Genomic DNA, 21,358 nt, shown 5'->3' with positions numbered 1-21,358 from the left:
CTGTATCCCCTGTACTGCGATGTGGCATGTCCTATTGTATATATTGGCATCAAATAACAATAGGAAGAGGTGAGAGATGAAGGCAGATTGGGAATGGGCTGGAAATATATAGATTATATACAAACCCACAGCTGCAGGGTTTATATAGAGATCACGTGAACAAATAGGATTAAATGTTAAGGCAGAGCCTAGTACTTGTAGTGATTATTAGAAGACATGACCAACATCACCAACCTAGAAATGGTTCCTCATTAAACCCCTTACAATGGAGACTCTCGATTAATTTGGCCAAGTAGCTTGATTTCAAACACTATGAGAGAAGTTCATTGCCCTGACTGTAATTGGTAGGTGAGTGCTAGCCCATTGCCTCTCTATGGGAATACTGTGCTGTGCTGCTACTGTAGGTGGAAATGTCTGCAAATCCGCAAGATCAGGGTTAGGACAGAATCTTCCCCACACACAAAGGGTGAAGGATACATCTTAGCTTCATCCAACAACCAACCATAGAGACTGGAGGAGCCCAGGGTTATGATAAATTGATACACAGGTAAGATCTTGCATGACAAGCCAAAGCCTTTGTATGGAGCCTTTATGAAGCTTTACTAGAGCTCAGATTTATTGTGTTTTCAGCATTTTTTTAGGCATATGGGACTTTTACAGGAAAGCACAAATAAGCATTTTATCATGATTAATCCAGGTATATGCAATGTGCACATGTGTACTGTACAGAACACTGGCTGCAAGGACTTTTAATTTGACAAGTACCTATGTGTTATAATTACAGCCTATATAATACATATATGATCATTTTGGATATTATATTACATTTAAAGTATGATACTTTGAAATACATTGAAATAAATTTGCCTTTTCTTCGCTCTGTCAAAAGAAGATTGAACATCACATTAACAAAGTGTCTTGGGCTATTGGGCTTGCAAGAGACAAGCTGATTTATGTATATTTACAGTCTGTATAATGATAACATCTTTTCAATAGGTTGTGGGGTTTCAAAACAATGTAGCAATATAGTAAAATATGGTGATGTGTTCAAAATGTATTTTTAGTCCCTGCAACAATTAGTTGTCAATATAGTCAATACAGTATGAGTAGACAGTAGTTTTATAGGTAATATATATGCGTGTGTATATATATATATATATATATATATATATATATATATATATGTGTGTGTGTGCACACATTGCCTTATATTATGTCAGGTCAGTACTTGCTACATTGTCGGTCTGCAGCTGGGCAAATACCATGCGATAAATATATGAATACATAGGTAGTGGATAGCATTTCCGTGTATATTTTATATATTCCTGTACAATTTGATCTAATAATTCTTATATGTTCTTATTATTATACAATTGTTCATTGACTTACATTCCCAAAATTTCTCTTTCCAGAATTAACCAAAAATAGTTGATTAAATAAAGGCCCTAGCAATCTGAATTCCAATATGATATTGAGCGTGTATTAACACCAACCAGCGTAGGTGGACAAATCCAACATTTTTTACACAAACCAGTAGCCACTTCAGTGCCATTGTTTGCCCTACAACCCTCAACAGGCCAGTTAAATCACATTGCAGCAAACCCTTTTCATTTAATTTGGCTGAACCTACACCCACACAATATTATTAATACACAAAATAATGAACTGCCTTCCCTCTTTAACACTTGTAGTTTTTTCTTTTTTTTTTTTTTGGGTAATCACCAGGATTGTGTACAACTTGAATTGTACAATTAAATCGCGCCTTTATTACCCAGGAATACATGCATGTGTACACAGCTCTAGAATTTTCAACGTAGAGGTTTGGCATGATGCAGCAGCAGATGACACCAGCCCACCATATAATTTGCTTCTAGGAATACATTTGGTTATAATAAACAACCATGATAAAAAAGAACATTGACCTCCGCCCACCTGAATTGGGAATATCTACTGTTTTTGGGCTGGCCTCCTACCAGGGACCATACACAGTTTCCAGTCCTTGACTAATCCTCATATGCAAGCCGCACTCTTGTACAGTCATTTTTACCTGGTTTCATGGGGTGTTTGAGCTGAGATAATGAGGATTTGCAGGAAAGTTGTTAGCACTATTCTGCTAGAAGCTACTGCTCAGTGCTCACTTGGTTGTTCATTAAGTGGTGAGTTATTACTATACAAGCCAAAGGTCATTGGAATGGCTTATGGTAGCTGAATTTGTCTCTTATGTGGCCTAGCTTGTCTTTGTGTGGGATTTTTTAAAGCTACTTAGTCAACACATTAAGGAAAAGATACATTTCCTTAGCTAAACTCTGCATGGTTGCTTATAATAGTCTTTTAGATTTTTTGCATGTTGAGATTACTCACATCTGCATCAAATATATAACACTGACTAAAATACACAGAAATTCTCTCTAGAATTTTTTTTAGAAAAAACAACAACAACAAAACTATAATTTTACATTGTGTTTATTCATATTTACAAACAATTAGCTTCCGGTGTATGATACAATGTGTATGGCTTCTTGTAGATGTGATCTGCACCTATAAATGCACATGTATATGATGCAATGAAAATTCTAATATTTTGCAGCAGTCTATGTGGGATTGGCAGAAATAAGAAGACAGGGTGTCATCTAAAAAAAGTCAGATACAAGACTTGAGCCTAGAAAGCCAAGGTAAGTCCCTGACTACAATAACCATTGAATATAAATGATGTATAATCTGATATAATGATGCTACTATAGAGGCGCCCTGCAGGCTACACAGCGGTAGAGCTGCGCTAGCGCACTACTATCCTATGAATGTATACCTCTATGTGTCGGTACATCAGCAACAGATCATACTACTAAAATGAATAATTGGGGAATATTAGCTGATCTTCTGCAGAAGGATCCTTCATTCCGTAAATTACATTTCTAATTTTTGAGGTACTCTAAAAAAAAAAAAAATCAGAGCAATTTTCTCATTTTACCATCTTTAGAACAAAATAACAATAATACAGCGACAATGATATCAACATCCTCAGGTATTGTACATTTCATCTCAGAATATTGGCAATTAGAGCGCAAATATAAAACAATTGTATTTATTCCAAAGGCAGCAAATATATTCCCAAAGAAACAATAGAATATTCTGTCGGTGATATAATGAAATCTTCCACATGTGGAAAGCATCCCTTTAGATCCGTTTAGCTGAAGATGTCAGACTCCCATTATGAGGCCAGAAGTTTAATCCAAGTTTTTTTTCTCCATATTCTATCCATTTGTGTTTATATTTTTTTTATGTAATCCAGGGAAGGGACACAACTTTGTGCGTGTCCTAGTAAAGTGCTGCTGAGTTCTAGTTACACACAGGGCTCAGGGCAGCTTTTATAATTCTGCTCTACAGGCCTTTAAAAGAGAAAAATTTGCGGAGTAGGGGATTCTTTTCTGTCTTCCTCCTACGCTTGGCCTGTTTTACATTTGTGAAACTTCTCGGGATCTTTTCCCCCCCTTAGTAAAACACTAGCAGTCATAAATTTCTTTCCAAACCCCAATGACAGGTGCATTGATATGCTCTGTGTGGACTCAGCCTGCTTAATAATCAAAAGACTCCTGCTACTTATATTGAATAAATCTCATATTTATTATAAAAATATTTCCAATACATTTCAATATTAGTTTTGATCATTAGATTTCATTGAAGAAAAGATGTAGAGTTTAGTTGAACATGCAAAGGAAAAACTAGAACCAATCTCTGAATGTCGAATTATTAAAAAAAAAAAAAAAAGGAAAACCCCAAGCACATTATATTCTTCCACTATGGTGCTGCAAGGCACTGAAGAGGGAAGTGATGTCTTAGTCTTGAAAGGCCTCTATGTGCAATGCTTATATATCAGCTCATGAAGTATGTTGATTATATTGCCCAGCTTAGATCTATATGTTGATTTCAGTAGTTTATATATGTATACTATAGGCTTCTGCTTTTTTTAATCTGTATTTTGCTTGTGGTAGTAGAGAAGAAGCACAATGCATTTGCCCATTGTCCAAGTGATTTATTGCACATTGCTCCTTATTTAGGTTCAAGCAGAGTTCAGTAACAGTTGGGTCTTTCTGAACAAGAATAAGCCTATTGCCAGTCTGTTACTAAATATGATTCTATGGAAGAATCCATGTATTGTTTGTGTTGTGCAGGCAATATCGAAGGAAGCTGTGCATAGCTGATAGCAACACATTTTGCAATGCAATCAATTCATACCACTCACTAATGAAGTTTACTTTAATTTATTTCACAATGTCTTACCACGGTGGATGTATGATGCCACTTATAATGATCTACTCATTTATAATATTCCCAGTATCACTATAAGATCATGCAGATCAACCAATAATGTTTACCTTGACTCAATGTTGTTGTAAACAGACATTAATCCTCAGGAGAGATTCAGAATTTTACCCTTATATTCAGTTTATTGTAGGATATTATTATACATTAAATTGACACTAATCAGAATAGCAAATAAAATATGCAGTGCTTAATTTTTAAAGTAATAATTAAAATTAAACTTGTGACAAGTACTAGGCTGGCCTGGCACTATTGAAACAGTCACTAAATAAAAGGTGAATTAGACTGTATCATCTAGAAGTAACTTAGTAATAATGTAAAGAAGAGCTTGCATTATGCTTTACAGTTTGATGTGATTACACTATACTGTTTGTATAATTGCTTTCCATTTTCCTTCAAATCTTATGCTAATATGGACATGATAATAAATCTTCTGTATATTGGCAATGGTGCTGCTATTAAAACAATTACTGTCACAACATGCAGACTCTGCTTGTACCTTGCAGTGAAAATATACACAACACACAGTTTAGTGCAAACCTCTTCTAAAAGACATCAAATAATTACATTTCACAAAAGCTGACATAGCATTTTCTCCCCCCAAAATGGATCAAACAAAAAGATGTTGAATAGAAGTAGTTATATTTTAACAGGGCATTAACAAGGCTTGTCTTACAATGGACATAGAAGAGTTTTCTCTGCTAGTTTTTCGGGTTCTGAATGTAGTTCAATCCATCAAGCTATATACAGCTCACCCAAGCTGGAGGGTGACGGGCAAGTTAATCTTTATCCAAATTTTCTAAGGCATTTCAAGTCTGGGCAATGAGAACTATTGCAAAACATATTCTCTATCTGGGAAATGATGTGTGTTTGATCACACTGGAGAGAAGAGGTTTAACAGTTGTTGAAAGAAGCAGAGACAAATATTAATACTCCAAGAAAATCCATTTGATCCCCTAAAATGTGTGTACAAGTAATGCTTCCAGTTTGGATTTGCATTCTCCAAAGCTAAAAATATAAAACTGTCTATTGGGAGTATGCTTCAAGGTACAAGACTGTTGGGAACTACACGTTACAATAAGCACATATACATATCTTTATGCACACATGTGTAATACATTATGCAATTAACAAAAACACAATACATACAACAATACACCCTTATAATACATGCTATAATCACCACACATATTTTATATGCTATAATACCCATATAATGCATGCTATAGTACATATCACCATAACACACAACTACTGATGGCATGATATAATTTAATATGTGCTATAATAGTCTCATATAATACATGCAAAAGTGATAGGGATCAGGCAGATAATAGATGTGTAAACATACACACACACACACACACACACACATATATATATATAGTTACTATGTCAATGCATAAATGCATAAATGCAATAGTGTAGTATTAGGGATAACAAATCCCATATATCTGCTGGGACTGCTGTTCAGACCAATAGTTAAACTCGCACACACAACCACACACACACACACACACACACACACATATATATATATATATATATATATATATATATATATATATACCAATAACAGAAAACCAGAAAGATGGAAAGATGGTCAATGATGAGGAACATGTAATACATGGTAGAATACACACATATAATTCATGCTATATGAAACAACCATGTAATACATACTATAATACACACATATGATAAATGCAATAATACACATTGGGATAATGCATTCTATAGTACACACTGATTACATGCTATAATTCAGACCAATTTAATACATGCTATAATACACACATATAATGTATGCTACAATACACACATATATGATACATGCAACAATTCACAGCCATAATACAGTGAAATAAACACAGGCCCTACAGTAAGGGTGCCTTTATAGCCACTTTGACTACATTATCAGGAAGAGAAAATATATTTTGAAGGTAAAAAAAAATGGACACAGTGCACAATGTCATAGAATGAAGGAATATATATGCTTTGATAAGTAATGTATGTTTTCTTTTTTTTTCTAAAGGTTTACACTAAGAAAATTGGACAGAAGAAGTCAATGCTTATTGATAAGGGTGCAGAGTCCCTATCACTGAGAGACAACAGGATGCAGAAGACAGCCTACTATGAAAACTCTGGACTTTTTGGGGGTTACACCTATGCCAAGCCTGAGTCATACAGTTATGGCTCTAGTCATCAACCTTACTCCCAATCTTCTCTAGAGAATGATTATCCAGGTTCAGCATGTTCCATTCAACCATCTGCTATCAGGCCCCCAAACCATAAAACTAGTGACATTAGTGGCAGCTGCATGAGGACATCTTCTAATCAGAATGCCAGCCAGACCACCAATATGAATGACCAAACTCATCAAGCTTCATCTCTGCCTCCCTCCTCTCCCAGCCAGGGTAATACCTCAACACAAAAAAAGAGTAAATCCTCTGGCTCATCTAATTCTTCTCAATCTACTATGACCAAGCAAATATTCCCTTGGATGAAGGAATCAAGACAAAATGCCAAGCAGAAGAATGCAAGCACTCCTCCAGGTATATAACTCATTGACTAATAGCTAATGGAAGCTTCAAAGCTAAATATATAATCCCCAAAAAATAGCAAAGTATTTAGAAATCTCAATTAATTTCAAGTAAGGAGAAAGAATGTAAAGGCTCCATGGTGTAGAGCCCAAGATAAGAAGGCCAATACTAATCCTGCCTTTGTGGAGTATTAATTACACAAATAAAAAATAGGGATTGTGTGGATAGGCCAGGAGATAAATACAAACTCAAGTAGAATATTCTATCTATCTATCTAAAAAAATGGTGAAAAAAAGAGAGCTTTATTAGCCCAACTAGTATGGCAACGTTTTGGCTGAGAACAGCCTTTATCTCAATCTGTTCTCAGCCAAAACGTTGCTACACCCATTGGGCTAATAAATCTCTCTTTTTTTCACCAATTTTTGGAGTGCTGCCTGCTTTTCTTCAAGATTATATGTCTGATAACTGGAGGGTTATTTGGGAGGCCTTGCACCCACTGATTTTTATCTCTGGTGCTATTCCATTTATTTTTAATATCTATCTATCTATCTATCTATCTATCTATCTATCTATCTATCTATCTATCTATCTATCTATTGATCACATTCTGAAAACCAAAATTTGCTTTGAGAACATTATATATGGTCAGAAATAATAATAATAAAAAAATGTTTGCTGCATTTGTAAAAACAGCAATAATTAGCTTCCTGTAAATAATTATCTTTTGAGTAGTTTTAAATGCAAATACCTTTATTGAAAGGCTGATGTAAAATTTGAATTGCATTACTAATGCAGTTAATATGTATGGAATATTTTCCTTAAGATAACTATCAAATCTTGCAACAAGCATCAATTCATTACTTTTTTTTCCGAATTTATTACCCTTTATTAGATTGTAAAGCCTGACTATGTCTCAACGTGAATTCAGTAAATAGATTAAATACATAGCTGATGGTTACATATAGTTAACTATTAACCCTTGCAGTTGGAATGCTCTGTACCACGCACAATACTCGGTTGACAATGGGGCATCCTCGCCCTGCAGACTTGCTGCTGTGTATGGACCTGTGCTTTGCTGATGCAAGTAAAATCTTTGTTTTACTCATTGGAATTAATGTTTTTGTGTTTTGATTCCAAACCCAGGAGACAACTGTGAGGAGAAGAGCCCAACAGGACCCGCATCCAAAAGAGTGCGCACAGCTTATACCAGCGCGCAACTGGTGGAGCTGGAGAAGGAGTTCCACTTCAACCGGTACCTTTGTCGCCCACGCAGGGTGGAGATGGCTAATTTGCTTAACCTGACCGAACGCCAGATTAAAATCTGGTTCCAGAATCGCAGGATGAAATACAAGAAGGATCAGAAAGCTAAAGGAATCATGCACTCTCCAGCAGGACAATCTCCAGATCGCAGCCCTCCACTCAGTGGCTCCAGTCATGTAGGATACTCCAGTCAACTGCCCACTGTTAATAGTCTCAGCTATGATGTTCCATCTCCAACATCATTTGCCAAATCACAGCAAAACATGTATGGCCTGGCAGCTTACACAGCTCCCCTGAGCAGCTGCCTTCCCCAGCAGAAAAGATACCCTGGTGCAGAGTATGAACACCACCCCATGCAGAGCAACAGTGGCTTTGCCAATCCCAATTTGCAGGGCAGCCCTGTTTATGTTGGAGGGAACTTTGTGGATTCCATGCCAGCTTCTGGTCCTATGTTTAATGTGGGTCATCTCTCTCACCCATCATCTGCCAGTGTGGACTACAGCTGCGCTGCACAGATTCCAGGCAACCATCACCATGGACCTTGTGACCCACATCCCACATATACAGACCTAACTTCTCATCATACAACTCAGGGAAGGATGCCAGAAGCGCCCAAGCTAACGCATTTGTAACTTTCACACGTGGGATGAAGAGAAAGAGAGAGAGAAAGAAAGAGAGAAAGGAAGAGTGAGAGAGCGAGAAGATAACTGTTGTTCTCCTTTTAATTACCTCAATTTTTCTGCAAGAACATTATTAGGATCCTTATTGTGAGTGCCAACTGCTATAAGGAATGTCTTATCATGCAGCAGCTCTAAGTTTATGAGAAGGAATCTTATAAGTATTTTAAGCATGACAGTGCAATAAACTGCAAAGCAAGGCACAATATAGACTATTAATGATGTACTTGAAGGTAAGTCTAGATTAGCATTAGCCAGTGTCATGCATTTTTTTTGTATTATTTTTCCTTTTTTTTGTACCTAATTGTAATGAAGGGGAAATGACTTGCATATGAGATTTTTTTTATTTATGAATTATTTAGTGATGTTGGAATTGCATTCAGCTATGCGACACCTATTTATTATTATTATTGTTATTATAATTATTATTTTAGAATCAACACAACTTTTTTGTACCATGCATTATTTATCCTTGTCTTAATGTATTTATGTGAATATGTGGAATTTGTACTCTAAAAACTTGGAAGAATGATTTCAGTCCATTGTAACTACATGATTATTTTCACTCTTATGTGAGAGATTAGTCCAGATGATCAGTAGTGACTGTGGCTTGTGTGTCTAGTTTATGTAAAGGGTTAATTAAAGACAGCAAATACAATGTAGTGAATCACAATGGGCATCTGACATTTTTAAAAAGTTATTTTTTTCTTCTTATTTGTCGAGTTCCGTTCCAGCAGTATTTAGAATAAACTATATATGAATTGTAGTGTATTTGTTTCAATAGACAAGACAACTAGAAGGTGGCAGAGATATGCCCGGCACAAGCTGCAGTTATAGGACTATGCTGTTTTTTTTTTTTTTTTTTTTTTTTTACTACCAATGCAACTAATATCACCCTTAATCTTTTTTTTTGTCCTGTGATTTTCCATTCTTGAGTGTTTGCAATAACTTGTTCTTTGCTTGGTTCATAGTTTTTTTGTTGTGGCTTTCATTGTAATTCTTTGTATATTAGATGTACATTTGGAATTCAAGGCGTTAACAATTTTAGAAAAAAAAAATCAAATAATTAAAAAAAAAAGAAAAAAAATGACAATCACCATGAAAAAAAAAAGAGAAAAATATGTCGAGAGCCCATTGTTTTCAAGCGTCAAAGGGCTTTCACACAATGGCAATTGGTTTACAGGGTATGGCCCATAGTAGGGTTAATAAATAATAATATTATTAATGATAGAAATGATTTATTTTATTTATGGACATTGGCTGATGTGGAGATGAATGAGGAGCCCGCAGATATTATTAGGATTCATCATTTTGTACTCAGAGTGATCCTCTTCCTACGCATTCCTGTTTGTTTGGAGAACACAACTCCTACTCCTGAGCTGTGACAAGAGATCACATTCCCTCCTCCTAGGAAAGATCTGACCCTTAATGTTCTGCAAATAAAGAAAACACAGACTAAGAGCACTCCAAAAATCAACGGAAAATGAGCCTGCCAGAGCCAAGGAGTCCAAACTGCAGGGAGAGCACAGCAATGATCATGACACTGTACAGTTATTGTCCCAATAAAATCCATTTATAATTCTGACTGCGAATCTTTTGTTTATTATTATTATTTATTCAGTGAGAGGTTTGCAATACCTCCCATTGAATTAATTTAATGCTTTAATGCCACTGCATTGTAATAGCAGTATAATAGAAGATATTTACCATTATATATATCATTAAACTAATTAGATAATTTTAATAAAAAATATGTATGTATATATATATATATATATATATCATTTTTTTTAATATATATACTATTATTTTTCCTTAAAATATCTAATTAGTTTGATTAGATATAGAAGGCATAAAAAGATCGATGCAAAGCAGCATTTTTATTTTTATTAAACCTATGGAAATGTACCATGTATTTTGGTTTTCTGTGTGACCTTATAGGACTCAAATGCTCCCAAAGGAAACAGACCACAAATATAATGTTCGGCATGTTATTCGGTCCAGTTTTGTACAGACACACACAAATTCAGGCTTAGAGTACATAGATCGGATAGAATTTGGATAGGAAACTGTAATATATATCTGTACACACACACACACACACACACACACACACACACACACACACACACACACACACACACACACACACACACACACACATTTATTTATAATATATATATCATATATATGTATATATATATATATATAAACACACATATATATGCATCGCTGGGGTATCTATGCATCTATTCACTTCTATCTTCATAGCTACTGAAGTCTTTATTAAAAAAAAATGCAACAGAATGGACTCAGAGATCCATCCACAGAGGACCGAGAAAACAAAATACATCAAAAAAACTAGAAATGTAAATGTGAAGAGAGAAAATAGGTTAAGTGTATGCAGCAGAAGCCCATGTGCCAGGGAGAATGCAACATTGTGTCCTGATTGTTCAGTTAATTAAAACTCCTTTTTCTTTCTCTGCCAGAGGGAGCAGCTCTTACTACTGGCCCTTGCAGCAACGAAGTGGTTAAATAAGTTAGAGGCTTCACTGATTTCAGCAATGTGAATGCTCCATGCTCCCTCATCTCAGCATCTCTCCATGTACTGTGTGCAATAACATCCTACACATTACAAGGGCAAACAATACTGTGTGTGGGAGAGAAGCCCTCCCTACCAGTCAATTGATTAACTATACCATCCCAACCACAAATGGCCATACCTACAATGTATGACAGTCAACAAACAGGATTAAATACCCACTTTACCATTAATCATGTGTTGTGCTGCTGCTATACCTTAACCGCACAGGCGTCTTAGCATATGCTGTAGTGTACATCTCTGTACCCCTATTTTGCGGTTTCCTTACACCCCCTTGTCATTCCTCTCAGCTAGTTAGTATTTACTTAATAGATACACATAAACCTATTGCTCCAGTATTTAATGGCCTATAACACCAACCATTATACATTGCAGCTGCTTAGGACTTTAAGTGCTTTTCAGCATAATCAATTCAAACTGGGTTAAGAAAAGAAAAAGACAACATTGATTTATTTTATTGGGTTGCTCAGGAAACCTCAGGATTAACCATTCCAGGCCAAGAAATGATAAATGAACCCTCATCAACCATTGTGTTTTGGGGGAAGTCTATGGCTTTTCATATCTAAGATTGAATGGAGATCTTTTTTTTTTTAGGAAATATGTAGTAGCAGAAATAAATACACTGGCCAGCTCTTAGCATCAATGGCATGGGTATACTCTTCGAGTACTATGGCACAGATGCTTGCAGCCATCTCTATTGCATTGCTAGGAGCAGAACACACCTCCCTGGTCGCCATTTTAAGATAATCCTTCTGTAAGGGGTTCCATTATATTCCTATAGCATCCTGCCCTTTTTTTCATCAGATGGGTATTGCAATCCAGAGAAGAACAGCTGATCCCTCATTTTAACACAAGTTTTTTTTTTATTATCAGTGATATGGCGGGAGGAGGCTCATCTGCAATGATTTAATCTTTGAAAATTGTACTGATTCGAACGATTAAATCGAATTTAAGAATCACCGATCTGATCTGAGGCCTGAATATTGTCCTGAACTGGCACACTTTATACTCTGCTCATTGTATGCAGCAAATGAATGTGCAATCGTTTTGCTCTGAGTTGTTTTGCGGATACAGTTTCAGTGTTTATTTATTTGTTTATGATTTTATTTATTATATTGTTACATTATATCCAGTTTTTAGAGTAGTAACCTACTGTAGTGCATGTAGGATAACCACAAAGCATGCAGATAGGGTTACTACACACACCAATGGGTAATAAGTATTATGTACTGCATTTCCTTACTTACTCCAATATAATGTCCCTACTGTGTTAAGAACAACAATAAAAAAAATTAGCTACCATAGAAAATATAGCGACTTCCATCAGACACTGAACAATCCGACATTATACGATGGCACCATGCTAGCTAGAAGAATACATCTAATAATAGGAGATCATTTGCACAGCAGTAGTGAGGCTTTAGAAATGATTTAGGTAATATTTTACCAGGGCTGGACCAATAAGGCAAGCAATGCACTAAGCTGTAGATAAGCTGCTCTGATTTACAGCACATGGCTGGGGAAGGATTCTAGAATCTTGATACATATGGAAGTGATATTCGGAGAATTCAGAGAACTCTGCTGACAGTGACCGGAATGAGAAGAATCAGATGAGGACAGCAAACGCTTTGGAGCAAGATTATAAATGAAGTGCCTTGTATATTTATTAGGAGACCTCGCCCAGGTAAGTAAAAGTGCTCCTAGCAATTAAACTAATGGTTATAAATTACAAGTTGAGCCATAAATCAACTACATGAGAGGTATCTCCTGGAAGACTCATTTGGTGTCCAACATTGCAAATAAAGTGAGCGATCCCTACTTTCACGTCTGCTCTATTATTATTAGTTTATGGGATATGCAGTGTCAATCTGATCCTTATTTCAGATTTTATTTTAAAGAAACATTCTATAAAGTACTTAATGTATTGTATTGTAGATTCTCAGCCACAAATGCAAAGTTCATGGTATATAATGGTCATCTATTTGACTAACTCCTATGTGGCACATGATTCCAGTAGGCTATGGCCTCCTTCATACACACACACAATTTTTCCACCTTTTTTAATGCTTGTAAAAATGCTATGATTTTACAGTTTTCATAGCAATTGTCATAAGAATCTCTCAAATATATATTTTTTGTACATTTGTAGCATAAGTTTGTTCAGCCATCTATAGAGAAGCCCATGAGAAAAGTTCCAGGAAAATGGCATAACCAAAGAAGACAGCCTTTTGCAAAACAACAACAACAAAAAAAAACACCCACAATAGCACAAAATGGCTCAAACAGTAACTTTGTGTATGCACACTTTTCAATAATTTGTTATGGATTTAAAAGCAATACCTTGCTGTGAAAAATGAATCCAGCCTTCTGAGCATTTATTTCTATAACCTACATAAATGTGCAATGTAGGATACAAACATAATTTTAGAATCTTAAATGAGGGACAAGTTACATTTGCCTCTTTTTTTTGTTATTTGGCCAAAAATATATCAGTTCAGTTTTTGACAATTCTCTGTACTAAATCCAAAATTAGCATTACTGTTCTCACCTTAGCCCTTTTTGTATGCACATTTCGGTTTGCGTTTGTTAAGCTGGCCATAGACCTAAAGATTTCTGCTCACTATTATAAGGGTTCTTGATTATATTATGTTGGGATTATGGATGAGCGGACCAGTAGAGGTTCGGGTTCTGGTACCCTACCTGAACTTAAGTCCAAAGTTCGGTTCAGGTTGCAGAACTGTACCCAAACTTGAACTAGAAACTGAACCCCATTGAAAACAATGGAAACCCGAGCTTTGAATCTGGAAAAAAATCTCTCTCTGTCTCTTGTCCCTGGACTTCCCCAGGAACGGAACTCAGAACATTAAAACGGACTTCCAGAAGTCTGTGTTCGATATTTAGCGCCGGACACTAAGTATTCGTTACGAACCCCAACCTTTTAAGTTCATTTTTGCTCATCTCTAGTTGGGATCACTCATTGGGAAAAGGGCATACAAAAATAAATTTCTCTTGATGGGAATGATGCATCTCTTGGAAAAAAAATAGTAATTATATGTATTGACAAAACACATATATTTCTCTGCTGATAGTAGACACTATAGGGGAGATTCATCAAAATGTCTTCGCCAGAAAACTGGCGTAAAACACCTCCAAATCACAGATTTTATGTGCAACAAAGATTTTTTAAAGTGTTTTACGCCAGATTAAATCAGTTCTGCCCAATGGGTGAAGATGGGGAGGATTCAGGGAGGGATGTGGTGTGGCTATGCCCGCCAGTCAAATTAATTACAAGTATCGGTGTTTTGTATCTCATAAATGTTACTCCAGTTCATAACTGGAGTAACATTTCTGGCGAGATGCATGCCACTGAGAAGATGCGATGAATTCATTAGGTAGCATGAGACATTTAATGAATTTGGCAGATCATACTTCAGTGAGCCCTTCATTAGGACTGGTGTGTGCAACACTAGTCTTAATGAAGGCACCACTGGAGTAAGGTGAACCTAATTCATTACTATGTGCATCTTACAACTGCTGTGTACCTCTGCCAGAAATGTTCCTCCAGTGAGGGACTTGAGTACATTTCTGGTGCAATTTATACCACTAGAGTGGCATAGATTTTGATGAATTTGCCAGGTTGGTTTCACCATGCCCCATTACACCTAAGCTTCACCCATTTTAATAGTGCCTGCAGGACTGGCGACAAAATGGCAAAAGTCACAAAATGTTTCACATACCAAGTTGTTTTAAGCCAGAAAACTTGCAATTACACCTTGATAAATCAGACCCAATTGGTCACATTTACTTATCTTGTGTAATACTTAGACAGTGTAAACTTAGACTAGACAGTTATGAAATGCATCAAATTTATCAAAGTGGTTCGTAAATCTGGTGCACTTTTTAGATAGTCTTGTCTAAATATACGCCATCTATTAGTTGGCTTAAAGGGGTATTTCCATCTCCAAGATTCTATCCCAATATGTAGTAGGTGTAATAATAATAATATTAGTAAATACCTCCAATTAGATATGTCCTATAGTTTTTCTGATTCACTATGTCACTTACTCCATGTAGGGCATTGCAGGACCTTAGGTATCTATGGTTACATGCACTGATATAACAACAGTTAGTTAGCTAGTTTCCAGTGGTCATAACCAGGAATACCTAAGGTCCAGCAATGCCTGCACATGAAGAAAGAGACACAGTGAATAAAAAAAATATACTAGATTTCTAATTGGAGGTATTTGCTAATATTATTATTATTACACTTACTACATATTGAATAGGACCTTGGAGATAGGAATACCCCTTTAAGTCATAGATTGTAAGCTTGAGAGCAGGACCCTCTCTACTCCTGTTATCTGTTGATTTATGTGATTATTGTTATTCTGTAATGTCTTTTATTGTCTGTACAAGTCCCCTCTAAAATGTAAAGTGCTGCGGAATATGTTGGCACTATAGAAATAAAAATTATTATTATTATTAAGGCCCCCATATACAGTACAGACCAAAAGTTTGGACACATCTTCTCATTTAAAGATTTTTCTGTATTGTCCTGACTATGAAAATTGTACATTTACACTGAAGGCATCAAAACTATGAATTAACACATGTGGAATTATATACTTAACAAAAAAGTGTGAAACAACTGAAAATATGTCTTATATTCTAGGTTATTCAAAGTAGACACCTTTTGCTTTGATGACTGCTTTGCACACTCTTGGCATTCTCATGATGAGCTTCAAGAGGTAGTCACCAGAAATGGTCTTCCAACAATCTTGAAGGAGTTCCCAGAGATGCTTAGCACTTGTTGGCCCTTTTGCCTTTACTCTGCGGTCCAGCTCACCTCAAACCATCTCGATTGGGTTCAGGTCTGGTGACTGTGGAGGCCAGGTCATCCGGCGTAGCACCCCATCACTCTCCTTCTTGGTCAAATAACCCTTACACAGCTTGGAGGTGTGTTTGGGGTCATTGTACTGTTGAAAAATAAATGATGGTCCAACTAAACGCAAACCGGATGGAATAGTATGCCGCTGCAAGATGCTGTGGTAGCCATGCTGGTTCAGCATGCCTTCAATTTTGAATAAATCCCCAACAGTGTCACCAGCAAAGCACCCCCACACCATCACACCTCCTCCTCCATGCTTCACGGTGGGAGCCAGGTATGTAGAGTCCATCCGTTCACCTTTTCTGCGTCGCACAAAGACACGGTGGTTGGAACCAAAGATCTCAAATTTGGACTCATCAGACCAAAGCACAGATTTCCACTGGTCTAATGTCCATTCCTTGTGTTCTTTAGCTCAAACAAGTCTCTTCTGCTTGTTGCCTGTCCTTAGCAGTGGTTTCCTAGCAGCTATTTTACCATGAAGGCCTGCTGCACAAAGTCTCCTCTTAACAGTTGTTGAAGAGATGTGTCTGCTGCTAGAACTCTGTGTGGCATTGACCTGGTCTCTAATCTGAGCTGCTGTTAACCTGCGATTTCTGAGGCTGGTGACTCGGATAAACTTATCCTCAGAAGCAGAGGTGACTCTTGGTCTTCCTTTCCTGGGGCAATCCTCATGTGAGCCAGTTTCTTTGTAGCACTTGATGGTTTTTGCAACTGCACTTGGGGACACTTTCAAAGTTTGCCCAATTTTTCGGACTGACTGACCTTCATTTCTTAAAGTAATGATGGCCACTCGTTTTTCTTTACTTAGCTGCTTTTTTCTTGCCATAATACAAATTCTAACAGTCTAGTCAGTAGGACTATCAGCTGTGCATCCACCTGACTTCTGCACAACACAACTGATGGTCCCAACCCCATTTATAAGACAAGAAACCCCATTTATTAAACCTGACAAGGCACACCTGTGAAGTGAAAACCATTTCCGGTGACTACCACTTGAAGTTCATCAAGAGAATGCCAAGAGTGTACAAAGCAGTCATCAAAGCAAAAGGTGGCTACTTTGAAGAACCTAGAATATAAGACATATTTTCAGTTGTTTCACACTTTTTTGTTAAGTATATAATTCCAAATGTGTTAATTCATAGTTTTGATGCCTTCAGTGTGAATGTACAATTTTCATAGTCATGAAAATACAGAAAAATCTTTAAATGAGAAGGTGGGTCCAAACTTTTGGTCTGTACTGTACATTAAACTAAAATTGTATCAACTTGTCCTTACTGGCTGGATCTGCTAGCTATCTACTGTGTATGATGGTGGGGTCTTGAGATGAGTGGTTTGATTTGCGGGACTCCGGTTCAGTGTCCAGATCAGTGATACCTGGTGATAGAAGGTAAGGGATTTGCGGCACTCCCTTCTTGCCGCCAGTTACCATAGTCCCTCAAATCAATCAGCTGATCTCTAGTGGTGTCACAACTGTCTCCTGACTGAGGCTGTCAGGGGAGAGAAGGTTCCGGCCTGTTGAATTCCAAAGTTGATCCATTTCTTCTCCCTGGAGATAAGACGCTGCCAGCAGCATGTGGCACTGGCTCTATCATAGAGAACACAGGAATACCCTGCCACAACGTGCACTCTTGTGTATTGGGGAGTCGGGAGAGATGACTGTTGGCTGAAGGGGGCCTTTACTTTTGGACCACTATTAGGCAAAAAACTGGAGCGTATCTTTAGTAAATTTGGTTTATTTTACAAACACCCTTAGCTGCACCTATTTTTTCTGAACACATTCTAAAAGTGTCTGGTGAGGTTCAAAAAGTATCTAAACCCTTAATAAATATGGCATATTGCATATGCTCCAAAATCTTGGCTAATTTTGACACTAACAAATGTAAGATAATTTTAATATTCCTAATATTTAATGATGGCTAGCTTTGGTACATTTTCACACCAACAATGTTTTTGTCTGAGATTTTTGTTGCCTTGATCCATGGTAGTTGGACAACTTGTTTTCATGTTAGCTATTCAATTAGATTATTTAACCCTACAAAAACACAGAATGACTGTTGATACCAAATTACGCATTTTTGCATCCTACAAAAGTGAATATGATTTGTCAGAAGATTTATTTTCTTTATTTTGACAAAGAAGCGACATAAATACACATAATTAAATTTAGCTTTATATAGGATACTATTTGTGTGTTTTTTTGGTCATGAAAATGGAAGAACAGCTAAAATAAAATAACCGATAATGAAAATCATTTTATTGTATCAGCTGTCTAATAACAGACATAAACACAAAACATTTATAACTCTGTCAAGTGGAAAGCATAGAAAGAAAACTTATAAAAACATAAGGTCAGTGTAGATAGAGAAATGATGAGCATTATGGATCTAGAGCCAAATATGTCTGATATGATACAATAATACAGCCTTGTATTTTAACATTATTATTTACACTTTTGGGATGGCTGGCTAACTTCAATGTCAAACAAAAGGTAAGGAAACATATGACTAAGGTAGGTCAAGTTAATATAAACGCAAAACACCGGTGGTATGAATAGCCCCTTATAATTGCTGTTTTGCTGTGTAGTCTGAAACATCCCATATCATAACCGTCCGATTGTTTAGTCAGGGACCTTCCCCTATATCAGTAGTCTGGATGTGTAGTCTGGACCACTTGTTATATTATAACTGCAGTCTGTGTATGTAGTCTGAACCGCACCTTATAACTGCAGGGTGTGTATGTAGTCTGGACCGACCTTTATAACTGCAGGGTGTGTATGTAGTCTGGACCGACCCTTATAACTGCAGAGTTTGTATGTAGTCTGGACCGACCCTTATAACTGCAGTCTGTGTATGTAGTCTGGACCGCTCCTTATAACTGCAGGGTGTGTATGTAGTCTGGACCGACCCTTATAACTGCAGTCTGTGTATGTAGTCTGGACCACCCCTTATAACTGCAGGGTGTGTATGTAGTCTGAACAGCCCCTTATAACTGCAGGCTGTGTATATAGTCTGGACCGACCCTTATAACTGCAGGGTGTGTATGTAGTCTGGACCGACCCTTATAACTGCAGTCAGGGTATGTAGTCTGAACCGCCCCTTATAACTGCAGGGTGTGTATGTAGTCTGGACCGCTCCTTATAACTGCAGGGTGTGTATGTAGTCTGGACCGCTCCTTATAACTGCAGTTTGTGTATATAGTCTGGACCGACCCTTATAACTGCAGGGTGTGTATGTAGTCTGGACCGCCCCTTATAACTGCAGGGTGTGTATGTAGTCTGAACAGCCCCTTATAACTGCAGGCTGTGTATATAGTCTGGACCGACCCTTATAACTGCAGGGTGTGTATGTAGTCTGGACCGACCCTTATAACTGCAGTCAGGGTATGTAGTCTGAACCGCCCCTTATAACTGCAGGGTGTGTATGTAGTCTGGACCGCCCCTTATAACTGCAGGGTGTGTATGTAGTCTGAACAGCCCCTTATAACTGCAGGCTGTGTATATAGTCTGGACCGACCCTTATAACTGCAGGGTGTGTATGTAGTCTGGACCGACCCTTATAACTGCAGTCTGTGTATGTAGTCTGGACCGCCTCTTATAACTGCAGGGTGTGTATGTAGTCTGAACCGCCCCTTATAACTGCAGGCTGTGTATATAGTCTGGACCGACCCTTATAACTGCAGGGTGTGTATGTAGTCTGGACCGACCCTTATAACTGCAGTCAGTGTATGTAGTCTGAACCGCCCCTTATAACTGCAGGGTGTGTATGTAGTCTGGACCGACCCTTATAACTGCAGGGTGTGTATGTAGTCTGGACCGACCCTTATAACTGCAGTCAGTGTATGTAGTCTGGACCGCCCCTTATAACTGCAGTCTGTGTATGTAGTCTGGACCGCCCCTTATAGCTGCAGTCAGAGTATGTAGTCTGGACCGACCCTTATAACTGCAGGGTGTGTATGTAGTCTGGACCGACCCTTATAACTGCAGTCTGTGTATGCAGTCTGGACCGCTCCTTATAATTGCAGTCTGTGTATGTAGTCTGGATCGCACCTTATAACTGTAGTCTGTGTATGTAGTCTGGACCACTCCTTATAACTGCAGTCTGTGTATGTAATCTGGACCGACCCTTATAAATGCAGTCTGTGTATGTAGTCTGGACCGATCCTTATAACTGTAGTCTGTGTATGTAGTCTGGACCGCTCCTTATAACTGCAGGGTGTGTATGTAGTCTGGTCCGACCCTTATAACTGCAGTCTGTGTATGTAATCTGGACCGCTCCTTATAACTGCAGTCTGTGCATGTAATCTGGACCGCTCCTTATAACTGTAGTCAGCGTATGTAGTCTGGACCGCTCCTTATAACTGTAGTCTGTGCATGTAGTCTGGACCACTCCTTATAACTGTAGTCTGTGTATGTAGTCTGGACCGCCCCTTATAACTGCAGTCTGTGTATGTAGTCTGGACCGCTCCTTATAATTGCAGTCTGTGCATGTAGTCTGGACCGCTTCTTATAACTGTAGTCTGTGTATGTAGTCTGGACCGCCCCTTATAACTGCAGTCTGTGTATGTAGTCTGGACCACCCCTTATAGCTGCAGTCAGTGTATGTAGTCTAGACCGCCTCTTATAACTGCAGGGTGTGTATGTAGTCTGGACCGCTCCTTATAACTGCAGTCTGTGTATGTAGTCTGGACCACCCCTTATAGCTGCAGTCAGTGTATGTAGTCTAGACTGCCTCTTATAACTGCAGGGTGTGTATGTAGTCTGGACCGCTCCTTATAACTGCAGTCTGTGTATGTAGTCTAGACCGCCTCTTATAACTGCAGGGTGTGTATGTAGTCTGTACAGCCCCTTATTACTGCAGGGTGTGTATGTAGTCTGGACCACCCCTTATAGCTGCAGTCAGTGTATGTGGTCTGGACTGCTCCTTATAACTGCAGGGTGTGTATGTAGTCTGGACCGATCCTTATAACTGTAGTCAGTGTATGTAGTCTGGACCACTCCTTATAACTGTAGTCATTGTATGTAGTCTGGACCGCTCCTTAAAACTGTAGTCAGTGTATGTAGTCTGGACCG

At 37.8% G+C, this 21,358-nt stretch overlaps 1 protein-coding gene across 4 annotated transcripts in view; it reads left to right on the top strand.

Annotated features, from left to right (window-relative positions):
• HOXD3 (homeobox D3) overlaps positions 1–10,356 on the top strand; it is a 41,243-nt gene extending 30,887 nt beyond the window's left edge. For all 4 annotated transcript variants that reach the window (XM_073646885.1, XM_073646887.1, XM_073646888.1 and 1 more), the window contains 3 exons: positions 2,588–2,672; positions 6,356–6,875; positions 8,007–10,356. In XM_073646885.1, the coding sequence (XP_073502986.1) occupies positions 6,389–6,875; positions 8,007–8,755 (1,236 nt within the window). In that variant the 5' untranslated portion in view covers positions 2,588–2,672; positions 6,356–6,388 and the 3' untranslated portion in view covers positions 8,756–10,356. The remainder of the gene's footprint in view (positions 1–2,587; positions 2,673–6,355; positions 6,876–8,006) is intronic.
• The last annotated feature ends 11,002 nt before the right edge of the window (positions 10,357–21,358 follow it).

This window comes from Phyllobates terribilis, unplaced genomic scaffold, assembly GCF_046119375.1.
Source record: "Phyllobates terribilis strain yellow unplaced genomic scaffold, ASM4611937v1 Scaffold_9__5_contigs__length_417890890, whole genome shotgun sequence".
NCBI classification, from domain to species: Eukaryota; Metazoa; Chordata; class Amphibia; order Anura; family Dendrobatidae; genus Phyllobates; species Phyllobates terribilis.
Note: the sequence above shows the minus strand (reverse complement) of the source record. Positions and strands in the feature narration are given on the sequence as shown.